The sequence below is a fragment of the Vulpes vulpes genome, chromosome 10 (genome assembly GCF_048418805.1).
Source record: "Vulpes vulpes isolate BD-2025 chromosome 10, VulVul3, whole genome shotgun sequence".
Taxonomy (NCBI): domain Eukaryota; kingdom Metazoa; phylum Chordata; class Mammalia; order Carnivora; family Canidae; genus Vulpes; species Vulpes vulpes.
In genome coordinates, this window is record NC_132789.1 from 81,395,554 (window position 1) to 81,418,931 (window position 23,378).

The following is a 23,378-nucleotide window of genomic DNA, read 5'->3' on the forward strand; positions in this document are numbered from 1 at the left end:
GATTCCATAATCCTGTTCTGTGATTATAATACGTTTCTAACAATTCTGTAAGGAAGAACATAAATGAATCATATCCTCTTCTTCCTTTTCTTTCAATACCTCAGAATCAGAACACTTTTTAAGTTCTTAAGAAAGGTAGTAGTCTGTCACTGATGCTGATATAATCCTGGTCAATCAGATACTTTTCACAAGGCACTTTACCACACAGGAAATGAGTGTTAACCTCCAAGAGCAAGGAAAAATCTCTGTCATTGGCTATTTTAAAGTAATTTAAAAAGGCAACACTTCACTGAAAACTATTTTTTATGAAAATTACCTCCAAATAATTTTTGTGTACATAGGTTGTTTTGAAAATATTACTGTTTTTTCATACATAAAAAATAGAAAAAGAACCTTGGAAATTATCCAGTTTCTCCAGCCTTGCATATTGACCCTAGAGACTGGACAAGTCTTTCTTGGGTGGGGGGGAAGGGGGGTGTTCAGAGCATCGTAGGATGTTTGGCAGTATCCCTGGCTTCTACCCAGTAGATGTCAGTAGCACCTCCCAGGTTGTGACTACAAAAGGTTTCTGCAAACACTGCCAAATGGGGAGTGAGGACTGCGAAATCACTCCAAATTGAGAACTGATCTAATCCAACGTTCCCCTTTAACAACCAGCTACTATAGACCAGTATAATAGTTTATTCAAATTAAACAGCAAAACTCCTTTCACTGCTATTCACTCTTTCTTAATCCTACAGAAAACTTTTTTGTATCTATCAAAATCTTCCAGGGTGACTTTCATAAAACAAAACTAGCCTATAATGTCAAGTTTGAATCAATTTTGGTAATTTGCTAACTGTAATGAAAATATCTAAAAATCTAAGATGTTATCGTTACTTCTTTCAAACAAGTAGTATCAAACACTGACACTGTTCTTAAGGATCATTTGATGAGATGTCATGGTTTTTATAAACATACAGTTTTGGTAATGTATTCTAATGGGTCAAAAAGCTAAATATTTACAACTATTAAAATATGTATGTGATTAAGCATATTCTGAAATCTCATACTAATAACACATTCAAACTTAAACTGTTTTTTCTTAGTTCCTATCAGAATCAATTAAGATTTCAAGTAAAATCAGGGCATCTGGGTGGCTCAGTGGTTGAGGGTCTGTCTGCCTTTGGCTCAGGTCGTGACCCCGGGGGTCCTAGGGTAGAGTCCCACATCAGGTTCCCCACAGGGAGCCTGCTTCTCTGCCTAGGTCTCTCATGAATAAATAAAATCTTAAAAAAAAAAAAAAAAGAAGAAGAAGAAGATTTCATGTGAAATATTCTTCTTCATCTATCACTTACTTGGCATTTATCTCCAACTTCATACTGTAAGCCAGCAGCAATGGAATAATCACGTTTTTGTTGAGCTGTAAACAATATCAGTATAATATCAAGTTGACTTAATTATTTTCAGGTGCCACAAAGCAAATTTATAGAAAATACACAGATTGTTTAACTTACCTTGCTTAGACTTCAGCCAAATTTCATATTCCACATTTCTATAGACTGCTGGATTGAGTGACTTAAGAACCTTTCTAGACAAAGGGAGGCTAGAAGAGTTCCCATTGTTTTTCGGGTGCTAAACAAACAAAGTCAGGAAGTCCAATCAACACAGAAATGCTTTTAAAAACATTTTTGTTTGAGATACGTGTAAGAGTAAAATCAAAAGAAGAAAACTTAAAAAATTAGGAAGTCACCAAATATTTTCTGAACCAGATGATTCTGACTCCATTAAAATTGTACAAGAAAAAATGAAGACTAAATTCATGTGCTTATATGGAGAAAGTAGTTAAAACCATTAAATAAAAAAATACCTGATCACTTGACAAAGCTTTAACTCCATTCACATCATTAGCAGTGGTAGTTTTACTTCTACAAAGGAAAAAAAATATAACCACAATTAAAAGTACAAAAATGCGTTCATGAATAACTTATCTTAATATCATATAAAAATCTCCAGTCACAACTACATCCCAAATAATCAAAGATACAGTCCAGTGAGCTCATACAAGCTTTAGTATAGGGATGCATTTTTAAACACACACACGCGTATGCATATTAAGATAAAAATCAAAACTTTTATCAGTAATTCTTTGTGTAAGGGCCAATCATCAAGAAAACAGAAACAAAACTGAAATTTGGGTAGACAGAAAAATTGAGTTTATTAAACATTTAATATAAAAATTTCCTTTCAATATGCAATGCAGATATTCCACAACAATCTAATTAGAGCAGACACAAACTAAGTAAATAATCAGTATGTGAAATGATGGTCTTAAGTGCCATCTATGCAGTGGGGTGGGGTCCAGGCCGCAGAAATAATAACGCTGAGACATAGGTTTGAATAGTAAAAACTGAGATGAAGAAAGGACTTGCTAAGATGCCTTTCTGAATAAAGAATTAAAGGTGTTGATAGAAAAAAAAATAAAAATAAAAATAAAGGTGTTAATAGCAAATGACTATTGAGTATTCTGGGCAGAGAGGACAGCAAGTGGAAAAGACTCTGGGGTGGCCAAGAAATTGGCAAAGCAGGAACACAGTGATGGCAGTCTGAATGGAAGAGGAGATGAGACTACCTGTAGTCTTCTGTCCTATAATTCCTCCAGTCAATCTCTAGTCTTCAGGACAATCTCCAAACCTGTCCTTAAATGCAGCAATATTTAAGAGACCCCAAGTATCTATAGTCTAGACTAAAAAAAATTACCCATAATCCCCACTACTTCAGGATGACCAATATGACATCCTTGGTCTTTCCACCTTATTACCTAACTATGCCTATTTAGTGTACCATAATTATGCAGCATTCTTCCCTAATTGAAGTCTTACCCTCCTTAAGCCAGACATGATGCAAGTGAAAAGAAACGTTATTTATTCGACAAAAGTTAATTTGAAAAAGGCTTCCATGTTGGGAAGCCTGGGTGGTGCAGTCAGTTGGGCATCCAATTCTTAGTTTCAGCTTCAGTCATTATCTCAGGGTCATGAGACTTAGCCCACATCAGGCTCTGTGCTAAGTGTGGAGTCTGCCCAAGATTCTCCCTCTCCCTCTGCCCCTCCCATCTGTGCACGCCTGCAGCATGTGCACTCTCTCGCTCTCAAATAAATAAAATCTTTGGAGGAATAAAAGGCTTCCATGTTCCATGGGCTACACACTAGCACAGAATAAAAAGACTATACATTACAATGAACACAACTTTCCTCATAAACTTCTTCAACTTAGGGCAGCCTGGGTTGCTCAGTGGTTTAGCGCCGCCTTCAGCCCAGGGTGTGACCCTGGAGACCCGGGATCGAGTCCCCCATGTCAGGCTCCCTGCATGGAGCCTGCTTCTCCCTCTACCTGTGTCTGTGCCTCTCTCTCTCTCTGTGTCTCTCATGAATAAATTTTAAAAATCTTTAAAAAAAAAAAAAAAAGGATCAGAATGGGATGCCTGAGTGGCTCAGCGGTTAAAGTGCCTGCCTTCAGCTCAGGGCGTGATCCTGGAGTCCCAAGATCCGAGTCCCACATCAGCCTCCCTGCATGGAGCCTGCTTCTCCCTCTGCCTGTGTCTCTGCCTCTCTCTTCTCTCTCTCTCTCTCTCTGTGGCTCTCAAGAATAAATAGAATCTTTAAAAAATAATAATAAGGATCAGAAAAATGTAACTCAACAAATGCCTGGTATTTCAGACAAAAGGAGAGAGATTTCAAGTATTTAATAAAGAATTAGATACCCTAAAGCTTGATTCCATTTACAGTATGTAATACCAAGGAGGATACTTTCATACTCCCACACACTAGGAATAAAATACTTTTATCTTCACTAGGAATGGAACAGGGTAGGTTCTAATAGAGAGTAAATGTTTTAATATTGTTAATAAAAACTAAAAAATGTTGGACACAGTATCTAGAAACTAGACTACACACATTACACACTATTTCCTTTAATTCTTACAAATTCCCTCCTTCAAGGAAATACTAACATATCTCAATTTTATACAGAATTGGGGCTTCCTAGTGAACTTCAATAACTTGCCCCAAGTCTAGTTACTTGCAAGGAAGCCAGGACTGAAACCAGATTTGGCTGTCTACAGCCCCAAGCTCTTAACCATTACCCTACACATCCTGTGTGGAAAATAAAAGCGTCAGAGACTCTATGTTAAAAGGTGTTTGTTCACAACCCGAAACAGAGGCATTATCCAGAACTGTTCACATACTTGTACCCCAACTTGGGATTATTTTCTATAAAGAAAGAGAAAGGCATTATCTAAAGTAAGGAAACAATATGGTCACAGAAATAAAATGGTCATTTTTTCGTCACTGGATATGCAAACAAATGACATGTTGACCTTAAAAATTTTACAATACATACAGGCAAGGCTTAATCTATTATACACATATACATCTAGATTATGTAGAAATAGAGCCTATCAACCAAAAACATCAACTTTCTAACACAGTCCTGTAATAAAAATTAGATTAAATCAGTGGCAAGAAAAAAGAAACCTGTACTGCAAACTGCTATATCTTAGGAATACATGATACCTCAATATGTGAGGCAACTCCATGCCTCACATTCCTTATTGAACTGTTTCTTTACAGGGCACTGTATTTTAGGACTTAAATTCATTCTTACTTGCAACTGTCATCCTCTGAATCTGATATTTCACTGTTGTTTTCATCAGCTACTTCAGAGGGGTCTAGTCCCATCAAGATTTTACTGACATCAGTTTTAAATACCTTCTCATACAACAATTCATAAAGGAGAGCTGCAATTAATAAGAGAAATGTTATGCAACATTAATTTTATGTTTTAACACAAAATTGACAATATCTATTGCACAGGTTTCCAAAATCCTAACTAGGGGACCTATAACATTTTATGATCAATAACACAATGTAACCAAAAAGTTACCTAGAAAACAACTAGAATTTCTATCTCTGTAATTAATCTGAAATCATTACATAAAATACTGCCATTTTAAAACACAAAACGGTATCACAACCGTGAAACAAGTATGACAGTAAAACCTAAACATGCATACTGGGCAATTACTGCATTCCATGCACTGTGCAAAGCCTTTACATATATTCATATTTAATCCCTGGCACAGCAAAGTATTATTATTCTAACAGTACAAATTAGGAAACTTGAGAATTAGAGGTCACACAACCTGCTCAACCTTAAGAGACATGGACAGAAACATTAAGATTCCTAGAAGAGGATAACTTTTCATGAGGGACTCAAAAGACAACTATTAAAAAATGTATTCTGAGCAGCCATGAAAGGAAAGAAGCATAATCAACTTTTTTTGCTTTAAATACAAAACAAAACCTCTAGAAAATACAGATTACCAAACAGTCACAAAGACATTACACATGGTATCTGGGAATCTCACTTGGTTATACTGCAGTGATCTTTATGAAACTAAAAATTCATCAACAATAGGTGCCCACCCTCTAAATGAGTCCCCAAGGAGACCACCTTCTCACAGATCACCTTTCTTCCATTCCTGGTATCATCCAACCCACAGGCACTGAGAAGTACAGGTAAGGTAGGCTCCATGAGCTAGCCTTTCGAAAGCTGAAATGTCTAGATTTTAACCAGTTGGGGAGAGGAGGACATAGTCCAGGATACAGACAGCTAGACTTTCACAACTTAAAACAGATCCATCAATTTCTAATTGCATTACACATTACACATATCTTTACTGATCACCACTAGCTGAACAAGAGAGGAAAAATTTGTTACATTCCTAGCACTGATGCTCTGTATGAGTGATGTGCATTTTGTCAGATGATAAAGGGTAAGAATGTAGAAAGGAACTACTAGAGCAGTAATTCTCAACTTGGGAAGAAGAGGGGATTTTTATCCTTCCAGGAAATTCCTGGCAAAATCTGAAGAGATTTTGTTTTGTTTGTTGCAATGGAAAAGAGAGCTCTCTACATGGTACATGCCAGGGATACTACTAAACATCCCACAATACACAGAACAGCTCTAAAGAATTATCCGGCCCAAAATGTCAGTAGTGCCAAGAATAAGAAACCTTGTTCTAGAGGCAAAACAATCAAATAAATGCTTGATTTGCTTATTCAGATTTTCAAGCCCTAGACCAACAGCTTTAAAAACACACATGGGGACACCTGGGTGGCTCAGCAGTTGAGCATCTGCCTTTGACTCGGAGCATGATCCCGGAGTCCCAGGATCAAGTCCCCCATCAGGCTTCCTGCATGGAGCATGCTTCTCCCTCTGCCTATGTCTCTGCTTCTCTCTCTGTGTCTCTATTACTGAAATGAATTACTGCAGGAAAGAACTCTGTAATTACAAGTCAAACTCAAGCTACTAGCTCCATTTTTCCCTAGTCAAACATGTTTTTATTACAGTATTAGTATTTTTCCTAACCTAAGATTCTTAGTATATCTTTGTATACAACAAAACAGACTTGTTTGCATTTAAGACTGTATAGCTTAGAAATAGAACTCCCTATACAAACACAAGGGTGATACTCACACTGACACATTGCAGAGTTCTCTTTATACTTTATGGGATAGACAATATCATAATGATTTCCATTTGAAAAACACAGTAATACCTGAAAGGAAAAAATTAAAGACACCTTTCAGTCCTTCATTTATGAAACTTACACAGAAACTTTTATCTCAAATTTTTCTGAATTGCTAGTAATTTCCAAATAGAAAATGATTATTTTAGGAGGGCTTTGGTGACTCAGTCAGTCAAACGTCTGATTCTTGATTTCAGCCCAGCTCTAGATCTCAGGATCCAGAGTTCAGGATCCAGAGTTCAAGCCCCGATTGGGCTGCATGCTGGGCATGGAGCTTACTTAAAAGAAAAGATTACTGGGCCACCTGGGTGGCTCAGTGGTTGAGAGCCTCTGCCTGTCGTTTGATCTTAGAATTCTGGGATCACGGGATCCCTGGGTGGCGCAGCGGTTTGGCGCCTGCCTTTTGCCCAGGGCGTGATCCTGGAGACCCGGGATCGAATCCCACATCGGCTCCCGGTGCATGGAGCCTGCTTCTCCCTCTGCCTGTGTCTCTGCCTCTCTCTCTATCTCTCTGTGATGACTATCATAAATAAATAAAAATTAAAAAAAAAAAAAAAAAAGAATTCTGGGATCAAGTCTCGCATTGGGCTCCCAGCAAGGAGCCTGCTTCTGCTTCTGCCTCTGCCTCTCTCTCTGTGGCTCTCATGAATAAATAAATAAAATCTTTACAAAAAAAAAGAAAAGAAAAGAAAAAGATTATTTTAGAAGCAACCTAGGCTTTGATGTGGTCAACTATGGTATATCCAATGCTAAATGTTACACAGCTATTAAATCAAAAAGTTCTTAATGACCTGGGGAAATGCTTATGGGATCACAAAAAAATATACACAATTTCAACTACTTAAAAAAGACAGTTAAAAGATGTAAGAAAATACTAAATACTCCAAAACCTTATTAAGATGCTTACCTCTGAGAGGCACAATCAAAAGTAAATTTTTTTCTGCTGCTTTACAATTTTGTGTTGTTTTAAAGATTTTATTTATTCATGAGAGACAGGGGCGGGGGAGAAGCAGGCTCCATGCAGGCGGACAGGGGACTCAATCCCAGGTCTCCAGGATCATGCCCCAGGCTGACGGCGGCACTAAACCGCTGAGCCACACGGACTGCTCGCTGCTTTATAGTTTCTTTTTTTTTAATTTTTATTTATTTATGATAGTCACACAGAGAGAGAGAGAGAGAGGCAGAGACACAGGCAGAGGGAGAAGCAGGCTCCATGCACCGGGAGCCCGATGTGGGATTCGATCCCGGGTCTCCAGGCTCACGCCCTGGGCCAAAGGCAGGTGCTAAGCCACTGCGCCACCCAGGGATCCCTGTTTTATAGTTTTTTTTTTTTTTTTTCCTGCTTTATAGTTTTAAAGTACTTTCTAAATAGTCAATTACTGGAGATCTCTGGGTGGCTCAGTGGTTTGGCGCCTGCCTTCGGCCCAGGGCATGATCTTGGGGTCCGGGGATCAAGTCCCACATCAGGCTCCCTGCATGAAGCCTGCTTCTCCTCTGTGTCTCTGCCTACGTGTCTCTCATGAATAAATAAAATATTTTTTAAAACTTTAAATAGTCAATTACTTATGCAAGGAGAAATACACACTGATTTTGTTTGGATTATGTCATATTCCAAAACCTGTATGGGAAAGGCCTAATACAGAGCCAAGCACCTTAGAAACTCTCAAATCCTTTTTATAAAAGGTAGTTACTTCATTCAATTCCCCTCCCCCTTACCATAGCATGATGACAAAACACTTCAACTTGGCCTGGATGATTCCAAAACAGCTAATTAATACAAAGTTCTCTTAACAATGAATCAATTGAGGGTTTTTTTTTTTTTCCCCTTTCTAGTCCTCAATTTTTCAGTTGATTGCAGTTTGTGACTAGATAATAACCCCTCAGCCAGTAAGTTATCTTTGTAGGGAAAAATATATTACTATTACCCAAGTATTTTTGGAAACAATGGCAGAACTTGCTTTCACAAGTTATTTTACTACTTGACGTTTATAGTGATGCAAAACAGTCTAGTTAATAATCTACACTAGTATCTCAAGATTTTTCCCTCTCGTGAAATGTTCTGATAGCATTCAACACAGTGATTTGTGGGGAAAAAAACAAATACAAAATATGACTCAATAATGATTAACAGGAACTTTAAATAAAATTATCATAATGTTCCTACAAAAGTATTTCAAAAGGTCACCTTAAAATTATAGCTTAGAAGGTCAAGGTGGTAAGTGTTTCTTTTACTTAAATTCTTTAGAAACACTTAGAAAAATTCTTACCTTCTCAGGAAAATTATTTTCAGTTACTTGTGAAGGAGAAACATTTGGTTCCCGATAAATTATAAAATCTTTCCTGAAAATAAAATTTAGCAATTACTTCTCAGGAAACATATTTCCTGATTTAAACATTTGTTCATTCATTCACGAAGAGCCTAATATGTGTGAAGCCATGTTCCAGGCAGTAGAGATAGAGCAGTCAACAAGATAGTAAATACAGTAAGTTGTAAAACACCAATATGAAAGTACCTTTTTAAAAAAGTAAAACTTCAAATACATTAACTTCAGATATAATTCTAAAAAGAGACTCTAAAATAACAGAAATTGTGAAGACAAAATTTTATACAGACATTTCAAAAAGAAAAAATTAAGCATTCACCTGCTCTTCTCCCAAACGTAGTTTAATAGTAATATGGTGTTTTTCTTCTGTTTCTAGTGCCTATCTGATGCTACCAGCCCTGACAAAGTAGGAAATCATTCCTCTATCAAGTTAATAAGTGATAATCATATTTATAAGCCTGGAAAAATGTCTGTACTCCTTTCCAAAAATATTTTGAGAATTACAATTTCTAAATGCTGGCATATTTAATGTCAAAATCTAATTGGTGCACTTAATTTTTTTTTTAATTAGAAAAGATGTTTCACAATCAAGGCATAAAACTGTTTTGCTATTTTAATAATTTTAATATAATGGAATATGCTAATTTCCCACTCACTCTTTTACTTATGTTACTACAGTGCTTACCTGTACATAAGAGAAAGGGCACTTATTTCCACTTGTCCAACCCATTCCTGTAATTGAAGAAAAAAGTTGTCACTTAAGTATCTCATACTTCTACAATACCTTAATACATACTTTTGTACAAAATACCTAATGAGCTAGAAAAAGCCCAATAATATTATTAGTATTGTGATTATGAAAACACGTATATAAAATGGACCTTATATAACTAAAAAGCTACTTAAAAAAAAAATAGCCTAAGCCTATATGAAAATATTCAGTAACACAAGGTGACATGATTGTTGTGTTAAGACCATGGAGTGGCATCTCCCAAGTGGAGAACCTGCTGAAGGCAAGGACTTTGTCCTCTAACCTCCTAGCACCCAGGACAGAGCTTGGAACATGTTATATGCCCCAAAAATTAGATGCTGAATAGAAGGAGAACTCAGGAATCAGAAGAGATAAAAAAGGAGTAGGTCTGTTATTTTTAGGGTAATTAAAAGTACAAAGAGAACAGTGTGCTAGCAATCTTTTTGATATGAGATAGAAATTCTATAGTCACTACAGCCCTAGAGGAGTCACTTTACATCTTTAAGCCTTTTAGAAGGAAACAGCCAGTATATATCAAAATTTTAAGTATCTACATATACCCTTTGACCCAGCAATTCAAATTCTGTGTATCTATCCTAAAGTATTTCATATGTCCACAAAAGTGTACATAAACAAAGATGTTCACTGTAGCTATCTGTAATAGTTTTTTAAAAAAAAATTTTTTAAAGAAAGCCTACATATTCTACTAATAGGAAAGGAATAATCAATTTATGGTTCATCCACACCACGTATGACACACCATGCAATCGTTTAAGAATGAGGTATACCTATATAAACTGACTTGGAAAGATCAGACTATTAAGTATAAGAAGTCAGTCATGGGGCACTTGATCGAGCCCCAGTCAGGCTCCATGCTCAGCAAAGTCTGCTTGAGATTCTCTCTCTCCCTCCACTTCTCCCCTTGCTCATTCGTGCACACACTCACTCTCTAAAATGAATTCATTAAATCAGTAAAAAAAAAAAAAAAAACCCATTTGGGTAAAAGAAACAAAAAGGTACTTTAATACATGTATGTGCAGGTATATGAGGACTAGAAGGATACATCCTAATCTGACAGTGGAGACAGGAAATCCAAGATGAGGGAAAACGAAGTATTTTCACTCTTTATTCTGTATTAAATCTTTTACTATGAGAATGCATTCCTATACTACTTGTGAAATTACTAAAGACTTAATATCAAGACACACTAAAAATAACAAGCTATGGTAAGTGAATGCTGCTACTTTTTTCCTTTAAAGAAAAGAAATTTGAGGTAAAGAAAAGATATTTTTATCTCAGGCAAGGATAATCTTTCCCCTAGAGATTTTTCATTCTATTAGTTCTTAAAAGTTGACTCTGATTTTCAAAATGAAATGAGTACCATATATTAAAATAGATTTCTTTAAATAGGTCTCTGCCAAACAATCATGGCTTCTCATAAACTGCTACAAGTGACATTCTGGTGTAGAGAAAATCTTCACTCAAACCAGTTTGCTTATATCACAAACATAAGCTACATCTACTCCATACAAAAGGTGTTAAATCACTTTTAAAAAAGGATTATTATTATATTACTGTCAACATATCATCTCTCAAATAATGAACTATTTTATAAGTGCTTATTAATCTTCAGAATAAATTTGTTGTAGTCTAGTTAAATAAACAATGGCTATCATAGTATCTTCTCTAACCACGGTCAATTTTAAATTATAAAAAGTACCTATGTTCTACCATTGTCTTCCACCTTAAAGCTGTAATTTTATTTACTCATCACTTCTTACAATGTTTAACATACTTCCTTATCGTAGGTGACAATGAGCATTTCTATAAAATCTGTTTTAACCTGGACACCTGGGTGGCTCAGCAGTTGAGCATCTGCCTTCGGTTCTGGGGGTGATCCCGGGATCATGTCCCACATCAGGCTTCCTGCATGGAGCCTGCTTCTCCCTCTGCCTGTTTTTGCCTCTCTCTGTCTCTCATGAATAAATAAATAAAACCTATAAATAAGTAAATAAAATAGAAATCTGTTTTAACTAATGAACTATATCAAAAACATCGAATTTAAATGTTCAATAGTTACTAAAAACAAACCTTTCTAAGGATGCCATTAAGAAAATGAAAAGATAAAGTTAGAAGAAAATATCTGAAAACTACATATCCAATACAGAGTTTATATCCAGTAAAAAGAATTCTTACAAATTCTTACAATAAAACCAGCATAACAAAAGATGGGCAAAATCTTTGAACAGACATTTCACCAACAAAGATACATGGATGGCAAATGAGCACATGAAAATGTTCAACATTAGAGAAATAAATATAAGTTAAAACCATCATGACATACCACTACACAACCACCAGAACAGCTACAATTTCATAGGCTGACAAGACTGAATGTTAACAAAGACATAGAACAGTTGAAACTTTTGTACATTGCCAATGAGAAAGTAAAATGGCAGGGCCACTTGGAAAGAGTTTGGCAGTTTCTCATGAAGTTAAGCATAAATTCACCATATGACAGACCAATTCCACTCCTAAGTGTTAATCCGAGAGAAAAGAAAACATATGTCCACATGAACACTTATAGGCAAATATTCTTGGCAGTTTTAATCATGAAACAGTCTAAAACTGGAAAGAACTCAAATATTCATAAGATGATAAATGGACGAGCAAATTCCGGTACATCCGTATAATGAACAACTATTCATCAATAAAAAGGAGCCAAACTACTGATACACCCAACAATAACATGGATGAATCTCCATGTGTTTTCATTATGCTAACTGAAAGAAGCCAGATACCTAAGACTATAAACTATATCATTCCATTTATATATAGTCTAGAAAAGGCAAAATTTAACAAAGCATATCAATGATTGCCAACAACCAGAAGGTGGGAAAAAGGGATTAAGTGCAAAAGGGCACAGGGAACTCTGTGAAGTGATGGAAATGTCCCATTGTGTTTGTAGTGGTAGTTATACAACTGTATACCTTTGTCAAATCTCATCAAATTATACACTTAAAATTGGTGAATTCCACTATGTCATTTTTACCTCCATAAAATGACAAAAATATATTCTTACAAAAAGTTTGAGGCATTTTTCAAAATGTTCCACTGGCATTTTAAGTAAAGAATAAAGATGTTTTCTCTGCAAACTGAGCAAAACATAAGAATTTATCAACTATATTTCTCTTTCATTTCATACATCCCATATATCAGGAAAAAAGAAAAATAAAGACATAAATATATGCTGCTAATAAAGAAGCACAGGGAGCTCCTGGGTGGCTCAGTCAAACGTCGGACCTTGGCTCAGGTCATGATCCCAGGGTCTTGTAATGGAGTCCATCACTGGGCTCACACTCAGCAGGAAATCTGTTTCTCCCCCTCCCTCTGCCCCCATCCATGTGGCATGTGTACATACATACGTATAAACAAAATCTTTAAAAAGCACAAACACAACTGTTCAGAAGGTCCTAAAACATCTGGAGGAGAAATGTGATCAGACTGGGAAGGGGGAGGTCGTGAAAATAAAAAAGCTGGTCAGCCAGCATCCTGGGAAGGAGACCTGTCCCAGGTGCTCAAAACCATAGCAACTTCCCTCCTCCTCCTCCTCCTATGGACTCCCAAATCAGTCTCAGTTCACACTACCTCATTTCCTCCCCTCTATCCCCTTTCTCTCCATTCTCATCATGTCCACCCTTTCTCAGAACTTCACAGCTTGACAGTCTGAACTGCTTACACAAAGATTACTATAAAATACGTGGTGGGGGGGGGGGGGGGCAGGTGGCTAAGTGGCTGAGTGTCTGCCTTTGGCTTGGGTTGTGATCCCAGATCCGAGGATCAAGTCCTATATCAGGCTCCCCACAGAGAGCCTGCTTTCTCCCTCTGTGTGTCTCTCATGAATAAATAAAATCTTAAAAAAATTTTGTGAGACTTTTCTTGATTAAAAAGTTAATGCACAGGGGGCAGCTGAGTGGCTCAGTCAGTAGGGCTTGTGACTCTTGATCTCGCTCTTGATCTCGGAATCATGAGTCCAAGCCCCACATTGGGGGTAGAGCTTACTTTAAAAAAAAAAAAAAAAAAGGTGGAGGGGCAGTTAATAAACAGACTTTGTCATTTCCTTTAGAGTAAAAATCACCAAGAACATTACTACATAGAGGTAACACTCTAGTGTTGCTCTTCCTGTATGTTCCATAAAATGCATGTGGATTTAACAGTCAAACCATACACACAAATCAGTTCAGCACTCCAAATTAAAAGGTAACTATGAAAATCTCAAAAGCAATAAAATATCCAATCCTTGTCTTCAAAGAGGCTTTAAGGTAAGAGAAAAAAAATTAAAACCTCAGGAAAATGGTATTTGTGACCATAATATGTGGGCAAAACTTATTATTGAAATGACAGAAATAAAAATGGAATAAGGTATGGATTTAGTGAAAAAGCCTTCAGAGGGTATCTGTCTCCAAAACTGGAGTAACATAATACTTCCTTTTTTACACTGCATGTACTGTGCACATTTTTCCATGTATTAAACTCTTTTTTTTTTTTTTTTTAAACCATGCAATTGGTCTTCCCACCTCTGGTCTCATCCACTTCCAAACCACCTCTGCACAATATTCTTCTATTCAACAAGGATGCCAGGCACTATTCTTGGTTCTCAGCAGTGACATACTCCCTTCCTGCATCAAAAAATTTGAAAGACTTCTCCATACCAGATACTCAGGTCCCAGACATAGACTTTGGTTCAGGTCTGGAATAGACCTGATTAGGGAATCTGCATTTTTACAACCACCTCGGGAAATTCTGATGCAGACAGTTTATAGCTGACACTTGTGAGAAATGCTAGCCTAAAGCATAAGCTCCAAACTAGCAGTGAAGGCTCTTCCATGATCCATTCTACAGCCTGCCTTCTGATTTCTTACTCTTACCTTCGCATACTCCATGCAAATTGAACTGCTTTCTGAATCTGCCTTGCTCACAATTTTCCCTTCCTACAAGACAGATTCTCATTCAAAATCTAGTCAGACTTCAAATACCAACCCACTACCTCTTGCTGTGCCTACCTAGGTAAAAATAAAATTATGAATGCCTAGAAAAACTATTTAGACTTCTTATGACCACGCTTTTCACTTCTATTAGATATTTTTCCCTACCACAGGGAAAAGTCCTGAAAACAGTACCCAAAACCCAGTTACCTCTGCATCCCCAGAGTGTCTGTCAATTCTTGGCACTCAACAAGGACTCACATTAGTTTCAGAGAATCAAATGGAGACACCAGTTGTTAATCAAACACCCGGTTCCTATGTTATTATTCCTTTCCCTCCCTCCTTGACTCCTCTTCTTAGTTTCTTCCAGCATTCCATGTGGCATTTCATGATATTTGGATCTTTACAGGGAGAATATTAGTTTTGTAAGCAGAAAAAAAAATAGACAAATTATTTTAATTTCAACATGACTGAGAAAAGTATGGCACAGCAGGACTGGGGGAAGTGCCATCTTTTTCCTCTCAGTGGTTTCTTCCTCCTTCTCAAATGCTGATGGGAAATGGAACCTCCATAAAAGAACCTGTCTTCTCAGTGGCCTAAAGCAGCAAGCAAATCCTATACCCTGTCCATCAAGCCCAATACCCATACCAATACAGTATCCTAAATATTATCACCACTGTTATTGTAGGTTTTTAATGCTACATTCAGGTAACACTATGATAAAGATGAAGATAGCACAACTCTGTCCTTACTGAGGAACATCCAGTACACAGCTCCAACCATTTTCCAGTTAAAATATGCAAAATATCCAACTAAGAAATATTTATGAAAAACAGTACTTGCTGTAACCCCTCCATACACTGTATTACATTCTAATGAACTTTAAATACATACTTCAAAATATAAAAAATAGAAATATATTACAGAACCACTGCATACCTGTGGATTTTCCAAACGTTTTAAATATTCTTCAAATGACCCTTCTATAAACTGCAAAAAAAAAAAAAAAAAAAGCTATCAGAAATACATCAAAACAAAAAACCTTTTCATTGTGAATTACTGACTTCTCATGTGAACGTTGGATACAACAGTAATAGTAATATATATATTTATGTGTATACAATCTAATTATTAAAATATATAAAAATCACTAAGTAAAGATTATAAACATAAAAAAGAATTTTAAAAAGGTAACATTATCAGAAAAGATTTCCTGGACAGGACGTGGAGGTATGCAGGTACAATGTAGAGTGAAGAGGCAGTGAGCACCGTATTGAGAAGACAGAAACCAGCCAGCAAGAACTGGACAACTTGGTGTGGAGAACAGAGTGAGAGAAGAACTCAAGTAGACACCTGTTTATAGAGGGCCCTGAGCCCAGGAAGGAATTGCAGACTGAGGGAGAAGGCAATTCAAGGTTACTGTCGGTCACATTATGAACAGAGAAATATACAAATTGCTTTAGTAATGTCCAACATGGAGAACAGAATTAAAGACAATATACTAGCTAAGGAATATTACTTTACTAATACAGATATGAATATTGTCTCATAGTTCAGTCACACTAAAAACACAGATGAGAATAATGCAAGATATTCTGAAGAACCAAAAAGATTTTTCTAACACAGCCTGCTTCATTGTTTAACATAAAAGGTTTACTCAAGCTTTTTTTTGTTAGCCATCACACTAATTTAACTGTGAAATCTCTAAAAGACATTTGTCTATAACACCAAATTCAATTTTATTTACAGTCCCAGTTAATTCAGCAAAGTGATACTCTTAAAGACATGAAAGTACTCTCTCCAGTCTATAAAAATCTTTTTAACATCCAAGGATTTCTTTTGAGATTGAGATTCTTTTATAGATTGTGCGCTGTCAAATTCCCAGAAAGTATCCTAAGTTTCAACACGTGTTTATAATAAAACAGCCATATATTTTAAATATCCTGTCAATCAGTATTTTATAGCCATATATTTTACATATCCCACCAATCACAATTCTATATTAGATGATTATTTATACTTTTGGGGAAAAAAATAAACGCACAGAACACAAAGTTGGAAGAGAAAAGTTAAAGTTGGAAGAGATCTAAGCAGCGTTCTGACACAAGCCTGCAACCAATTTGAGATTCTCCTTTCTAATCAGAAAGTATCCATCTAGACTCTGACTAAACACTGTCAGCAAACAAACCACACACCCCACCCTCCTTCCCATGACTGCGTTTTCCAATTTTGGCCAATAAGAATTGAGGGTACTTATTATAAATTACAAAAGGAAAGTGAAACTACTTCCCTTGGAACTTTCAACCTCTGATCAAAGACTGTTGAGGACTAAATAAATATATGCAAAGAATTTAAATAATGCCTAGCACATAGGAAGTGCTCAACCAATGAAAGCAATTTCCATTACTGTCAACAGTGATCTATTCTCTGGGGCCAATAATAATGATTAATTCACTTGTAATTTCTCTAAAATACTTAAAGAGCACTCCACCTCTCTCTACCCCTCCCCCTTTAATATTACACCCCAATATTCTTATCTATCCTCCAGATAAGACATTACCAGGTTCTGTTTTGTAGAACAAGTTCTCAAATCTCCTGATTTGTGGGCAACCCTCCTTCCTAGAATATTTATTACTATCTTTCTTATAACATGGTACCCAAATACACCCAGAATGTCACCAGTAGTAACATCTAGTTTGAATATAGGAACACCAACCCAAAATCCAAGTTAAGAACTATTTACCTGTTAAGTTTTAGAATTGAGTTATTTGCAAGGTGTCAATGTTTTTTTGGCAGTCAAAGGGGAAAAATATCCCTGAAAGTCAGATGATGTAATTGTAGGTCATAAAACCAGTAACTGGTAAATCCTATTAAGGTTTTCAGTGTAAAACAAAAACAGGCCACTGTGGCATATTATTTCACAGCCTACTACATACTACTAAGAAATTACAGTAAGTTGTTATACAACATTCTAGTAACTATCAATCGTTATTTACATAATTACAGTGTTCTGATGTGATTCACATTGACGAACCCTGAAAATTAAAAACCTATAAATGCCTTCTGATAAAGGCTCAGTATTAACTATGTTCAGTATATTTCTTATACTCCAAGTCTGAAATTTTTTAAATCCATAGGGGGTTATCTACCACTCACAGAAAACTATTAACCATGACCCCCCAATCCCCTGACCATGACAAAGCTCACTCTTAATATGCAAGATTCTCTCCAAGTCATCCTTCCATCTTCCACAGCTCAGTCTCTTAACTATCAGAGAAGCTTTCTCAATGTCTAAAGAAATGAAAATCACAATACAGCCTAAAAATATCACAACTGAATATAATTGGATTTAAATTCAATAAGGCAGTTATTTTTAAGTTCTTTTTTTCATAACCTGCATTAAGATCTAGCCTGTGAAACTCCTATTAGACCACTTCCAAAGGTTAAAATGTAAATTCAAGACACCATTCCATGTTTAAAATTATAAATTACCGCTTCAAATTTCTCTCTGTTCTCTCGAAGATAGTGAATACAAGCCATTCTGACTTCCACATGGCGAGACTGAGAGTGCAACACCTGAAAAGGAAAAACAACACAGCTATTACACATTTTGTTAAAAGAGGATTTAAGTTACAAGCTAGCACTTTCACACCCTACATAACCTCGTAACATATATGGGTCTCTCCCCATTTGCTGTTCAGTAATTCCTTTTTTTTTTTTTTAAAGATTTTATTTATTTATTCATGAGAGATACAGAGAGAGAGAGAGAGAGAGAGAGAGAGAGAGAGAGAGAGGCAAATGGAGAAGCAGGCTCCATGCAGGGAGCCTGATATGGGACTCGATCCCAGGACTCCAGATCACACCCTGGGCCGCAGGCAGGTGCTAATCCACTGAGCCACCCAGGGAACCCCCACTGTTCAGTTATTTCTAAATCTTTATTCATTCTCACCTCTTCCTCTACCCAGAGGACATAACACACAATCAGGGTTACTCCTTAAGTCATTTTATGAAAAGCTTATTACCATTTCTCCTTTAGGTCACTCCTGTGAGGAAATCTTTGTAAACTTAACGTGCTTTTCCTCTCCTGACCAGCCCTCTTATAGCTTTCCTCTTCACAAAGCAGACTAACAGAATCCCTGCTACATAGTGCTTAGCTTCATCCTATGCTTGTTGGAAAAGAGAGTAGGCAACTTCAACAGGAATCCTCTTTAGGACATTAAGCCTGTAAGAATAATCATCTGGCTCCCTGCATGGGGCCTGCTTCTCCCTCTGCCTATGTCGCTGCATCTCTCTGTGTCTCTCATGAATAAATAAAATCTTTAAAAAAAAAAAAAAAAAAAAAAGCCTGGAAGAATTAGATTTTTTTCCCAATAATTTGGAATTACTTGCCTATTGTAGAAATTTAAGTCCACTGGGGGTTTCAGAAAAATTAAAGTACTCATTCTCAAATCCTTAGGTGTCAGGCTTACACAACTCAAAATAGCCAAGTGAGCAGCACATATGATGCAAACATGCTGCTATGTGCTGTCATCCCAATAGCCTTGAAATTTGCTCTTAGGCCCAAAAATCTTTTATTTTTAAGTAGGCTCCATGCCCAAGAGGGGGCTCAAACTCACAACCCTGAGACCAACAGCCATGTACTCTACCAACAGCCAGCCAAGAGCCCTGGCCTAAAATCTTAAAGAACCAACTGAAATAAGCCACACTACAAAGATGATCCAATTCTCTCCTTTTGTAGCCTCTGTATTCTTGTTGTTTTTTTTTTTAAGATTTTATTTATTTATTCATGATAGTCACAGAGAGAGAGACAGAGAGGCAGAGACACAGACAGAGGGAGAAGCAGGCTCCATGCAGAGAGCCCGACGTGGGATTCGATCCCGGGTCTCCAGGATCGCGCCCCGGACCAAAGGCCGGCGCCAAACTGCTGCACCACCCAGGGATCCCTGTATTCTTGTTAAACTACTTCAACATAAGGATAATTTCTTAGCATTTTGTCTCTTAATAAAATGCTGAAGCTTTGGTTTGAAACAACCTAGTATTATCAAATGCTTGAGAACCCTTTTTGGCTAGCCTCCAACATTTTATCATGCTTAAAAGATTGAAATTATTTTCTATTAGTGAGTATCTCAAATGAAGGTGCTCTTGGTATCCCTAAAGGATCAGGGGTGGGGGGAACAAACCCTGAAATATTTAAAATAACCATGTCAAACTCCTAATAAGGCTCTTAAGACATTATATCAATATAAAGAGCTACAAGTCTGGGCAGCCCAGGTGGTTCAACAGTTTAGCACCGCCTTCAGCCCAGGGCGTGATCCTGGAGACCCAGGATCAAGTCCCATGTCAGACTCCTTGCATCGAGTCAGCTTCTCTTTCTGCCTGTGTCTCTACCTGTGTGTGTGTGTGTGTGTGTGTGTGTGTGTCTCATGAATAAATAAATAAAATTTAAAAAAATAAAAACAAAATAAATTTAAAAAAAAAAGAAAAAAAAAGAATTACAGGTCCTGGGACGCCTGAGTGGCTCAGGAGCTCAGGAGTTGAGCATCTGCCTTTGGCTCAGGGCATGATCCCAGGGTCCTGGGATCGAATCCCATATTGGGCTCTTCACAGGGAGCCTGCTTCTCCCTCTGCTAAGTCTCTACCTCTCTGTCTCTGATGAATAAATAAAATCTTAAAAAAAAAAAAAAAAGAGTTACAGGTCCAAATAAGTGATTCCTCATGTGGAAGGTGAGCAGAGAATTCAGGAAAAGGGAGGCTCCTCCTGCACATTTTACAGGTCTCTATGGATAACAGCCAAGGTTCATTTATACTTAAGAGTACTAGAGAGGAGCCTGGGTGGCTCACTCAGTTAAGCATCCAACTCTTAGTTTCAGCACAGGTCATGATCTTTGATCCCAGGGTCATAAAACAGAGGCCCACACTGGAGCCTGCTTGAGATTTTCCACCCTTTCCCTCCCCTCTGCCCCTTCCCAGGCTTGTGCTCCCCCCCCCCTTCCCCCTCCCTCCCCAACTTTCTCTAACATAAATAAAATCTTTATACTCACGGAACCAGAGGCACAACTGTCTGGTCAGCTAATTATGTCATTACATTAAGATACCCTAAAGATGTTACTTAACTAAGGGTAGCAATGCGTTTGTTTTCAGTGTTCTGGTTTACAGCTTAATGGAGTGTGCACCTACATTGCTATCTTGGAAAATATTAAAAAGCGTATTTATATATCCTAAGCTTTCAGCCCTGGAAGAAATGCCCATATATAAAAATAACCACCACAGTATTTTTGCCAATTCAACAAATGACATTTAGCAACATTTCTTCCACAGGAGCGATTTTAGACACTACTATGAATCAAGGTATTATTACTTTGAGTAAATCAGTATCGTCTGATAGGTCTTTCCTGCCATTGGCAGACAAACTGAAGATAGTCTTTAAGCCATTTACCTAGCAACAGGTGGCAGCCATAACTGAATAAAGCTTATTTTCCATCAAAAACAATGACAATTGTATCTTTTTTTTTTCTCCTCTTTTAAAAGATCTTATTAGCAAACAAAATCTGAGCCTGTCTCTCAGAAGCAAAATTCTCAGCAACTTCCATAAATTGTAGGGTGCTGAAGCTTTACAAAGCCAAGCACTGCAAGGGAAAGTTAAATGACAACTGTTAAAAAGTGTAACTTTGTGCAAGTTCAAGGACACTAAAGGCAAACGGTAAGACAAATATCTCTGTAAATTATTATATATGTGAAAATAACCTAGAAAATGGGAGACTTTCAGATTTTACCTTGGGACAAGATAGTGATAAACACCGGGAAAGACCAAGTGACACACTGCTTTAGCAAATCCTCTAAAAGCGTCCTATTTTTAGCTCCATGGTCACAGAGCTGATTCAGGTCAGGCCTTCTGCAGGCCCAAGTCCAGAAGTGTAAAAAGGGAAGGGCCTATTTAATCAGGTAAGTTGGAGGAAAAGACTACCCCTAATTTAAGTCTCTACCCGACCTTATCTCCCAAAGACTGCCATTTAGATTCTGGCTCCTTCTTAAAAACAAAAAATTTAGGTATTACTGGAAAAGCTGTCGCCAAAAAAGTAAATCCTCTGTACATATTTTTACGGAGCACACCCTTTAAGCCTGAGGTTGGTGTTACTTCCCTCCCCACCCCATGAAGGCTACACCCTTAGTCCACGTCTACTGAAGAAACAAGTTTCCCTCAAAACTCATGGTATTAAGCTTTCTAAGCTTAATATACTAAAAATCATAGTCACATAATTAGAAGGGGATATTTTCTTATGCCCGATTTAAATCCTAGAGACAATAAAATGTGTTATATGATGTGAGCAAAGAGTTCTTAATGATACTAGTTTTTGCCCCTTTCTACTTAAAAACAGAAATCCTCCTTCAATAAGAGGTTTCTGTATAATCCAGTTTGCCAATTATGGCACAGGATACTGAAATCAGACACACTTTTCTACTTCAGTAGGAATCAGGATCTGGATAATCCAATACCAAATAAGCACCATACTTATTTCCATTCGTTTCCACCTCCTTCCTTACCAAATTCTTGCTAGAGCTAACACTGTGTGTAAAATAAGGCCTGAATTCACTTCCACTCCTTCCTTCTGCTTCCAGAGGTGCTGAGGAGTCCAGGGAGGCTGAGGCAGAAGCAGCAGGACAGATGGAGATCCGAAAAATTCACAAATGGACAGACTGTTTATCCACTAATAGTAAAGGGTGGGGTGGGAGTGTGTGGACATACCCCACAGCACTGGAGCATCTTAAATTTCTAAAAATGAGGGAAATCTAATGAGCTGAAAAACAGCTGGATTTGAGGAGTTTTACAAAGAACTGTATGACAATGCCCACAACATAATGCAAAGCTTAAGTAGTTAAGTCAATTTTATTTGAAAAAAAGATTTTATGATACCGATGTGAAAACAAGGGCCTCTGGAAAATAAATGGCTGCTCTTCAGAAGGAAAAAAAAAAAAAAAAAGAGGAGTCTGAAAGATGTTAAGTAAAACATTTACTCACAAATTTCGAAAAACTAGTTAGCATTCAAAATAAGGGAGAAAAACAGAATCATAACAACTCCACGGGAGGGGAAGAGAAGGGAGGAACAGATCTTAAGCTGAAGGAAAGCAAACTGTGAAAGGTATGAAATATACACCAGGGCAGTAATGTGAAACTTTTATCCAACTATTTCAGCAGCTATTTTTCAATATAGGATGGGTTTTGGTATTGCATACCAACTACAGTGTTATATAACACGGAAAAAAATAAATCTCTAATGAAAGAAAAAAAAAATCTTCCTGTTAGAAAGTCGTGTTGACCATTAGCAAGTAAAAATTCGGTCAAAAGCCTAGAGAATCCCCAACACCAAAACAGACTTTTAAGAAGTAAAGTACTTTTAGCAAACCTTGCAGAGCGTAACAAAGAGTAGCATCTACTCAAAGACAATTCTTCCAAAATATTCTATATTTTTTTTTAAGAAACTGCCTTTCCCAAACTGCATATTTTTCCGCTCGATTCAAGTGGACACGGACAGGCTAGCCTCCCCCACATTCCAAAGTCCAGTAGCCGAAAAAAACAAGGCTCTGCGAGTAATGCCTGGTGCACCACCTCCCCCAGCAAACATCTGGTTTACTGGCGTGAGCGCTGCGCTTACAAAACCGAGAGAAGGTGAATGCGGAGCAGAGTGGAAGAATATTTCGCCAAGCGCCCGGCGATCATCCACCGTACACGCGCTCAACAGGCCTCACAGGTT

At 37.2% G+C, this 23,378-nt stretch overlaps 1 protein-coding gene across 1 annotated transcript in view; it reads right to left on the reverse strand.

Moving 5' to 3' along the window:
* Positions 1-23,378, reverse strand: part of OTUD4 (OTU deubiquitinase 4) — a 45,488-nt gene that overhangs the window by 21,736 nt on the left and 374 nt on the right. The window contains exons 2-10 of the mRNA XM_026018143.2: positions 18,121-18,204; positions 15,568-15,618; positions 9,578-9,624; positions 8,836-8,908; positions 6,517-6,598; positions 4,642-4,774; positions 1,850-1,907; positions 1,497-1,614; positions 1,338-1,402 (exon numbers count right to left, since the gene is read on the reverse strand). Coding sequence (XP_025873928.1) covers positions 1,338-1,402; positions 1,497-1,614; positions 1,850-1,907; positions 4,642-4,774; positions 6,517-6,598; positions 8,836-8,908; positions 9,578-9,624; positions 15,568-15,618; positions 18,121-18,204 — 711 coding nt within the window. The remainder of the gene's footprint in view (positions 1-1,337; positions 1,403-1,496; positions 1,615-1,849; positions 1,908-4,641; positions 4,775-6,516; positions 6,599-8,835; positions 8,909-9,577; positions 9,625-15,567; positions 15,619-18,120; positions 18,205-23,378) is intronic.